At 54.3% G+C, this 9,788-nt stretch overlaps 1 protein-coding gene across 1 annotated transcript; it reads left to right on the top strand.

Moving 5' to 3' along the window:
* The first annotated feature begins 4,157 nt into the window (after positions 1-4,157).
* Positions 4,158-8,800, top strand: KRT14 (keratin 14). The gene is made up of 8 exons (XM_010358579.2): positions 4,158-4,753; positions 6,003-6,085; positions 6,647-6,803; positions 7,116-7,277; positions 7,361-7,486; positions 7,582-7,802; positions 7,896-7,942; positions 8,504-8,800. Exons 1-8 carry the CDS (start codon positions 4,238-4,240, stop codon positions 8,599-8,601), a joined length of 1,410 nt encoding a protein of 469 aa, XP_010356881.1. The 5' UTR covers positions 4,158-4,237; the 3' UTR covers positions 8,602-8,800.
* Positions 8,801-9,788: the final 988 nt, after the last annotated feature.

Raw genomic sequence — 9,788 nt, 5'->3', positions numbered from 1 at the left:
AAATAAAAATTAAAAAAAAAAAAAGAAGCTGGGTATGGCATTACATGCCTGTAATGCCAGCAGTTTGGGAGGCTGAGGTGGGAGAATCCTTTGAGCCCAAGAGTTTGAGACCAGCCTGGGCAACATGGTGAGACCTCGTCTCTACAAAAAAGTGAAAACTAGCTGGGCATGATGGCAGTCCTGGCTATTTGGGAAGCTGAGGTGGGAGGATCCCTTGGGTCCAGGAGATTGAGGCTGCAGTCAGCTGTGATTCTAGCACTGCACTCCACTCTGGGCGACAGAGGGAGACCCTGTGTCAAAAAAAAAAAAAAAAAAAAAAAAAAAGTGGATGATGTCAAGTACAGACCCAAGACCTGAGAATTCCGTGGCTCCCTGCCATCCAATCCCTGGCAACTTGATGTGTCACGCTAAAGGCTGTTCCCAGAAGCCTTCCAGATTGGACCGCCCCCACATCTCATCTCAGCCATCTCCCCACCAGTTTTTACTATTGCTTTGTGAGGTGACGAGCACCCAGTCTGTTCTGTGGTATAGTGGGTCAAATAGGGTTCCCCCAAATCAGGTCCACTGGGGACCTCAGAATATGCCCTTATTTGGAAATAGGGGATTTGCAGATGTAAGTAAGGTAAGGTTTGAGATGAGATCCTACTGGAATAGAGAGATTGCTAAATCCAATGAGTGTCCAACAAGAGACTGAAAAGGACAGAGACGAAGGCTGCATGAATATGAAGGCAGAGATGGGGCGATGCTGCCACAAGCCGAGAACTCAGGGAGGCACCAGAAGCTGAAAGAGGCAAGGAAGGGCTCTTCCCCAGAGCCTTCAGAGGGAGTGTGGCCCTGCCAACACCTTGAGTCAGGGCTTACGGTTTCCAGAGAGAATACATTTCTGTTGCTTTTTTCTTTTCTTTTCTTTTTTTTTTTTTTTTGAGATAGAGTTTTGTTCTGTTGCCCATGCTGGAGTGCAGTGGTACAATCTCGGCTCACTGCAACCTCTGCCTCCCTGATTCAAGTGATTCTTCTGCCTCAGTCTCTCGAGTAGCTGGGACTACAGGTGCCCACCACCACACCTGGCTAGTTTTTGTATTTTTAGTAGAGACGGCGTTTCACCATATTGGCCAGGCTGGTCTCGAACTCCTGACCTCAGGTGATCCACCTGCCTTGGCCTCCCAAAGTGCTGGGATTATAGGCGTCAGCCACCATGCCCAGCTAGTTGTTTTAAGCCATCAGATTTGTGGTAATTTGTTATGGCAGCCCTAGGAAACCAATCTCTCTTGTCTGTGCTTTTCTTCTGTTTGTTTGTATGTTAAGTAATGTTGATGTGCATTCCTGCTTCTCTTTGATGCTGGGACCTTCCTACAGGCCGGGATTGTCTCTTCCACCAGGCCGTGCACTCCAAGGGCAGGGACTGTCCTGAGGTCTCCTCCTTCCTTAGGATGGCATCTCCTGGTGCCCAGCAGAGTCCTCAGCACACAGTGTGGGCTCTGTGGGGGCTGCCTGGCCCTGCCTGCTTCACCTGTTTGGATTGGCACACGGCTCCCCCATGCAGGGTGGTGCAGGGAGACTCACTAACCACAAGAGGTCCTGCCCGGGGCTCCTCCTTTATCCCCCTCCTTTTGGGGCAGGCTGGAGGGAGGGTCAGGTAATGGTGCTCACACAAAGTCTGCTTAGAAGTCCAGAGGTGGGGCGTACTCCGGGCCTCAGCAGTCAAGACTGGCAACCCCTTAACCCCTGATGCCCCAGAAAATGCCCTCCCTTAAAATGTCTGAGTACCATGCTTCTTCGGCATCAGGGAGGGGACGGGAGTGTGGTGTCCTCTAAGTCTGCTCCCTGCTTGGCCGGGCCGTTTGCAGTTCCTTGGTCACTGAGTCCTTGTCTTCAGGGGAAGAGAGGTTAGCCTCAGGCTCCAGGTTGGGCCACGGTTCTAAGGCCGGGTGTGGGGGATCAGGCTTATATTCCATGCTAAGGTTCTGGAGTTGGTGCGTGGGGTTCGGGTGGGGCTGCAGAAGTGCCTTTTCAGATTATGTGCAGGGCTGATCTGTCATTGTTTCCCTGCCATCTTTATCTTTTGGATTCCCCTCGGAGGAGGGGGAGGAAGGAGCTTCTTTTGGGTTCCATTGAATCAAATGAAAGGGAAAGTAGAGCTGTTCCTATGTCCTGGGATGCGCAGCTTCTATTCCTGATCCCTGCAGAAGAAAAAGACCGGGTGGTGGTGGTGGTTCGGGTGGCGGGGCACAGAGGCACAGAGGAAGCTGGTATTGGGCTGTGCACCCCATTCCCGCTCCCAGATCCCTCTGGACATAGCATTTTTCTCCAGTGAGCACAGCCTCCCCTTGCCCCACAGCCAACAGCAACATGCCTCCCAACAAAAGCATCTGTCCCTCAGCCAAAATCCCTGTTGCCTCTCTCTGGGGAAATTGTAGGGCTGGGCCAGGGTGGGGGGACCATTCTCTGCAGGGAGATTAGGAGTGTCTGTCAGGGGCGGGTGGAGCGGGGTGGGGCCCTGGCTTACTCACATCCTCGAGAGTCCTTTGCTGGCAGATTTGGGGAGCCCACAGCTCAGGTGTCTGTCTCAGCACTGTCTTCCAAGCTCCTAGGCCACAGTAGTGGGGGGCTCCCCTCCTGGCTTCTGCTTTGGTGACAGTCAAGGTGGGGGTGGGGGTGAGAGAGGGTCCTGCTTCTCTTCTAGGAGCAGTTGATCCCAGGAAGAGCATTGGAGCCTCCAGCAGGGACTGTTGGGGCCTGTCTGAGGAGATAGGATGCGTCAGGCAGCCCCAGACACGACCACATTCCTCCCAACATGCCTGCCGGGGTCTGTGCAGCTGAGGGGCTGACGGGAGGGTGGGGTGGGGGCCAGAAGGGTTTGCTTTGGGAGGTTGTCTGGGAGATTGCTGAAGTTTTGATATACACACCTCCAAAGCAGGACCAAGTGGACTCCTAGAAATGTCCCCTGACCCTTGGGGCTTCAGGAGTCAGGGACCCTCGTGTCCACTTCAGCCTTGCCCTTGGCACAGCCTGGCTCCACTCCAGCCTCTACTCCTCCCCAGAACATCTCCTGGGCCAGTTCCACAAGGGGCTCAAACGAGGGCTCCTGAGCCAGACTTCTGCCCACACTAGGGATGTTCTGGGTGTCTGAGAAGATATCTGGGGCTGGAAGAAAAAAAGGCCCCCCAGGCTTGTTCCTGGATGCAGTTCCATCCACTTTGGGGCTAAGCCTGGGCTACAACGACACCAACCAGGCTTCTCGCCATACTCGGTTTACAAAACCCTTCCACACATGCTGTCGCATTGGCTTCTCAGAGCTGACTGCAGTAGGCAGAGTAGATGCTATGACTCCCACTTTGCAGGTGAGAACACTGAGGGTCCAAGAAGTGTCAAGCCCTGGGTCACAGAGGTGTAAATGGCAGAGCCAGGACCCACCTGACTCCAGGCTGTTTCCTGGCCTCCATGAGGCCACCTGCCCTATGCTGTGGGCCCGTCCGCTGGTGTGTGGTGGATGTGAGATCCTCACCATAGGGAGGATATTAGCGTCTGTGCGCAGGGCTGGGGAGAGCTGTCTGGATTTCTCTTTGATGGGGGTGTTGGGGTGGGAATCATGATACCCGTGACTGGCTGGGTGTATTTCAGGGATGGGACAGGCTTCTCAGCACAGCACGGCAGGTCAGGCCTGGGAGGGACCCCCAGACCTCCTTGTCACTAATAGAAGGTCACAGTGAGGGAGGCCTGTCTGTGCCCAAGGTGACCTTGCCATACTGGTACCCTCCAGCCGGGTGTCCGTCCCCTGCAGCGGCGGGCTTCCTCTAAGTGGACGTTACAGGCCCATCCAGTTCATGGAGAGCCAGCAGGTCACCAGGTTTAAGGTGCAGAGGCCCTGCTCTCTGTCACCCTGGCTGAGCCCAGTGTGCGGGTTCCTGAGGGCTGGGACTCCCAGGGCCCGATGGGAAAGTGTAGCCTGCAGGCCCACACCTCCCCCTGTGAATCACGCCTGGCGGGACAAGAAAGCCCAAAACACCCCAAACAATGAGTTTCCAGTAAAATATGACAGACATGATGAGGCGGAGGAGAGGAGGGACCTGGCTGGGAGTTGGCGCTAGCCTGTGGGTGATGAAAGCCAAGGGGAATGGAAAGTGCCAGGCCCGCCCCCTACCCATGGGTATAAAGCACTCGCATCCCTTTCCAATTTACCCGAGCACCTTCTCTCCACTCAGCAGCTGCTCGCTCGCTCACTTCCCTCCTCCGCACCATGACCACCTGCAGCCGCCAGTTCACCTCCTCCAGCTCCATGAAGGGCTCCTTCGGGGGCGGCATCGGGGGCGGCTCCAGCCGCATCTCCTCCGTCCTGGCCGGAGGGTCCTGCCGTGCCCCCAGCACCTATGGTGGAGGCCTGTCTGTCTCCTCCTCCCGCTTCTCCTCTGGGGGAGCCTACGGGCTGGGGGGCGGCTATGGCGGTGGCTTCAGCAGCAGCAGCAGCTTTGGTAGTGGCTTCGGGGGAGGATATGGTGGTGGCCTTGGTGCTGGCTTGGGTGGTGGCTTGGGTGGTGGCTTTGCTGGTGGTGATGGGCTTCTGGTGGGCAGTGAGAAGGTGACCATGCAGAACCTCAACGACCGCCTGGCCTCCTACCTGGACAAGGTGCGTGCTCTGGAGGAGGCCAACGCCGACCTGGAGGTGAAGATCCGTGACTGGTACCAGAGGCAGCGGCCCGCTGAGATCAAAGACTACAGTCCCTACTTCAAGACCATCGAGGACCTGAGGAACAAGGTGGGTGAATGGGCAGCAGAGGTGCCATTCCAGCTAGCTCCTTCTGGGAACAATAGACGTCCCAGGCCACTGACACCTTAAGATTTCTCTATAGGACAGAGTCCACCCCAGATTCCTTCTTTCGAGGTCTTGGATGCCCTAAAAGCTGATCAGTGAGAAGATGCTCTCCCTTCCCCAGCCTCCTCATCCCCTTCCGATCTCAAATCCTCAGACCATGTGAGATCAGTGATTCCTGTCCTTACATTTTACAGAGGAAGCAGTTGAAGCTTCGAGAGGTGCTGTGACCAGCTGTAGGTCACATAGCAAATTAATGCCAGAGCCAAGGCTGGGGCCCTTGTGCCCTACCTTCCAGCACAGGAGGCAGCTACTTGTTCTCCAGCACGGGGGAGGAGTGAGGCTCTAACGGGACCAGGCAAGACATCCAAACCGCTCATTAGCTCACTAGTCTGGGTTGTGGCTGCCGCCGCCCATAAGCCTTGGTAGAGGCTGGTCCCTCCCTACAGCCAGGCGGGCATGGAGAGCCTGCAGAGACAATCAGTGTGGCCCCTTGATGTGCCCTGCACAGAGGGAGACTGGCAGGCTTGTGCCCTCTGACTCCGGCCCCCTGCTCCCACATCACCTGGGAGCCCTCCCAGCAGGAGTCTGCTGGGCTCTAATGCCTTGCATGGATTAGGGAAATTCAGTGATGAGGTAGGGAACTCCAACCAGACTCAGGGCCAATATATCTTCTTGTTTTTCCTCTGAGTCCTCTTTTCTAATCCCCTGTATCAGTTGGGTTTTACCTCTTAAGAAAGTTCCATTTGAAGTCCCATGGCCTGTAAGCTTGAAAAGGAATGTGCACATCTGCAGAGGACTGGCAGGGCTGGCTGATGCAGAGAGAAGAGAGGCCAGCTCAGGAAGGAGGGCTAGGGAGCCTCAGATTATTCTCCTCACCTGGAGGCGGGGACCTTGAAACCCCAAGACCCATCAGATTTTGCAGCAAGTCAGTGGCAGAATCGGGGCCAGAACTCCTGGGCTTTTGATTCTAAGCCCTGGGCTACATCTACCCTGTCTGGTGACCAGGAGTTAGCAAAGTCTTAGGACAGGCTTGGGGCATCTGGGGTTTTCCTCTAGGCTGTTGTGGTCAAGTTTTGTGGAGGAAGAGGGGAATTCAGGCAAGAACATGAGGCAAGAGCTTAACGTAGGTTACAGTGAAGTCCAGCTTGTGAAGTCCATTTGACAAATTACTTGTGCCCTTTCCAACCTGCAGATTCTCACAGCCACAGTGGACAATGCCAACGTCCTTCTGCAGATTGACAATGCCCGCCTGGCCGCGGATGACTTCCGCACCAAGTGAGTTTGCAATGGTGGGCCAGAACACCCAGTGTCCCCAAAGTAGGGCATTTTTGGAGCAGTGTTTCCCAAATAGAACTAGCCAGTGCCAGGATAGCTGCATGAAAACTCCCTGTGGTGCTTATAAAAGAATAAGACTCTTGGGCCCCACCCTTGGAGTTCTGATTCAGCTATTTATAGCAGGTTACCTGGGTGATTCTGGTCCACAGCCAGGTTTCAGAACCGCTGCTTTAGGGAGAGGCACTTTCCACTCCCCCAACTGCCCTTGAAGTATAGGAAGGAATCATAGTTGGAGGACTTACGCATTATTTGTTGGCTGAAGTTAGAAGCGCAACCCCCTCCTGAATTCTGCAGCAAGATGAACTGCCTTATCCCCAGGCCCCAGGAATGTTCATATCTGAGCAATCAATGGGCACTTTGTTCCACCATGCCATTTTCAAGATCGGCTCCTTAAACCACCCACAAGGCACCAGCTCTGGGAGAAGCTGCAGGGAGACGAGAACAAAGCCCTCACTGTGGTCAGGGTGGGTGTCTCATTCCTTTTCTCTGGGGTCATTCCAGGTATGAGACAGAGCTGAACCTGCGCATGAGTGTGGAGGCCGACATCAATGGCCTGCGCAGGGTGCTGGATGAACTGACCCTGGCCAGAGCTGACCTGGAGATGCAGATTGAGAGCCTGAAGGAGGAGCTGGCCTACCTGAAGAAGAACCACGAGGAGGTGAGAACTATATGGAGAAGCCAGCTTAAAAGAAGCACAGGGAGGCTGGGTACAGTGGTGTGTGCCCATAGTCCCAGCTGCTTGGGAGGCTGAGACGGGAGGATCACTTGAACCCAGGAGTTTGAGTCCAGCCTGGGCAAGGCTAGACCCTGTCCAAAAAAAAAAAAAAAAAAAAAAAAAGAGAGAGAGAGAGAGAAGGGAGAGTCAAGACAGAATTGTGATGGTGGGAGGGCAGTATTCAGGCCTTACTAAGGAACCCCAATCCGCTGCCATGGTGAAACTTCTGACTGTGGACTGTCCCTGGTTGTGCAGGAGATGAACGCCCTGAGAGGCCAGGTGGGTGGAGATGTCAATGTGGAGATGGACGCTGCACCTGGCGTGGACCTGAGCCGCATTCTGAACGAGATGCGTGACCAGTATGAGAAGATGGCGGAGAAGAACCGCAAGGATGCTGAGGAATGGTTCTTCACCAAGGTGGGTGTCATTTGAGGTGGAAGGAACCCAGACCACCTGCCTTTTGGGGCCTTCTGGTGTGAACGGCGTTCTCTTTTTTGCAGACAGAGGAGTTGAACCGCGAGGTGGCCACCAACAGCGAGCTGGTGCAGAGCGGCAAGAGTGAGATCTCGGAGCTCCGGCGCACCGTGCAGAACCTGGAGATTGAGCTGCAGTCCCAGCTCAGCATGGTAGGAATAGTGCCAGGCACGGTGGTGCGCCCAGGACTGGCAGGGAGAGAACGGCCACACTCACTCATCCTGGATTCCCTTTCTCTCCCTCACAGAAAGCATCCCTGGAGAACAGCCTGGAGGAGACCAAAGGCCGCTACTGCATGCAGCTGGCCCAGATTCAGGAGATGATTGGCAGCGTAGAGGAACAGCTGGCCCAGCTACGCTGCGAGATGGAGCAGCAGAACCAGGAGTACAAGATCCTGCTGGACGTGAAGACACGGCTGGAGCAGGAGATCGCCACCTACCGCCGCCTGCTGGAGGGCGAGGACGCCCAGTGAGTCTTGGCCCTCCCCTTAGTCCGTCCCCCCATGGCACTCTGACGGCCCCACCATGTATCTAATGATCTTGCCCTTCTCTGTCTTCACAGCCTCTCCTCCTCCCAGTTCTCCTCTGGCTCGCAGTCATCCAGAGATGGTAAGACCTTCCTCCTCTGCAGGCCTGGGCTCCAGGCCACCCTCTGTACCCCAAGTGGGTCTAGGCATTGGCTAGGGGCTCTGTGAAGGGCTGAGCTCTAGTGCTGTCACCCAGTTTCCCTTGTGAACCTCCTTGGGTGGAAGAAGCTATTTTCCAAACTCTCCTTAGGACTAGGAGAGGCAGCCCCCACCTCTTACTTCTTCCTGGTGTCTGTGGCAGATCCCATTGCTGTGGTGGTCAGCACCATGAACAGGGCCCTGCAGGGCTCTTCCCACTGAGGCCACTCCATTGGTTGCATATGAATGGAACCAGCCGGGTGTGAGCTCTTAGGAAGCTCTAATCTGAGGACAAAGACTCTGTCTCTGACCTTTCGGAGCCCTAGTCTGAAAGAAAAGTGTTGATGGTATCAGTGCTTGGGCAACAGCAGGGAGTGAAGCAGTAATCAGGGGAGAGGACAACGGGGAGTCAGTTTGAGTTTCCTCACCTTCTTGGCCTCCTTACTTCTGATTAGTCTGTTGTCTGTTCACCTCTCGTAACGTCCTCTTCCCGCCTCTTCCCCAGTGACCTCCTCCAGCCGCCAGATCCGCACAAAGGTCATGGATGTGCACGATGGCAAGGTGGTGTCCACCCACGAGCAGGTCCTTCGCACCAAGAACTGAGGCTGCCCAGCCCCGCTCAGGCCTAGGAGGCCTCCAGTGTGGACACAGATCCCACTGGAAGATCCCCTCTCCTAACCCCTAAGCACAGATCCCACTGGAAGATCCCCTCTCCTAACCCCTAAGCACTTCACACCTGGACCCTGCTTCACCCTCACCCCCTCCTGGCAATCAATACAGCTTCATTATCTGAGTTGCATAATTCTCGCCTATGTCTGGTCATTGTTAGGAGTGGGGGTGGGGAGAAAGTGGGAGAAGCATCTTTGGAGCTTGTCATAGCACCTGGCTATGGCCCCTGGAACTGGGAGAAAGGTCCTGGGGGTGGATTGGGCTCAGGTCCCAGGATATCTTTCGCCATCTCAGAAGACACAGATGGATGTGTGTACCAGGTTATGTGGTGTCTCCTAGGATATGGAAGGATATTCATTCATTTACTCACTCATTGTCATGTGTGTTTATTCATTCACTAGATATTGAGTGACTCTATGTCAGGCACTATGTTAGGTCAAGGATTCCTAATGTTTTTGTGATCAGGGATTCCTTGGAGAATATAGAAAACTATAGATATTTCCTCTGTCCCCTACCTTCAAATAAGCATACATACATTTGCATACAATGTCATAGGGTTCAGGGGTCTCCTAGAGCTCCTTACTGGAGGTCCATGAACTGAAGGTAGGAACTCAAACTCTCCTGACATTCTTGTCTCCCTCCACCCCACCTTCCCTTGCCTCCAGCGCTGGATCTAATCCTTCTTACACTTGGTTGACCTAGGGCAAGTTGATGACCATCTCCCAGCCTCAGCTTCCATTTCTGTAAAAGGGGCATAATGATAGTACCTACCTCATGGGTTTGTTGGGATAATTCACTGGAAGAATGTACAGGGCCTGGCATAGTGCTGGCTCAAGGCATGGCTGTGCTGGCGATACTGGGTAAACTATCTCTAGGGTATGGTGATTATCTATCCATGATGAGAGCATTTTTAGAGGGTTTGGGAATATACTGGTTTTTAACCCTCGCTCTGTTCTGTAACAGATGTGAGCTTGGGAAGTCTGAGTCTCAGTGTCTTTACTTGTATAGTAAGGATGCTGAGCCCTGCTTCTTGAGGTTGATACAAGAATCCAATGAGTGACTATACCTTAAGAGTCAGGACTGTAGGAGCCTCCCCTGGGTGGGGAATGCCTTTCCTTCTC

The sequence above is a fragment of the Rhinopithecus roxellana genome, chromosome 19 (genome assembly GCF_007565055.1).
Source record: "Rhinopithecus roxellana isolate Shanxi Qingling chromosome 19, ASM756505v1, whole genome shotgun sequence".
NCBI lineage: Eukaryota > Metazoa > Chordata > Mammalia > Primates > Cercopithecidae > Rhinopithecus > Rhinopithecus roxellana.
Note: the sequence above shows the minus strand (reverse complement) of the source record. Positions and strands in the feature narration are given on the sequence as shown.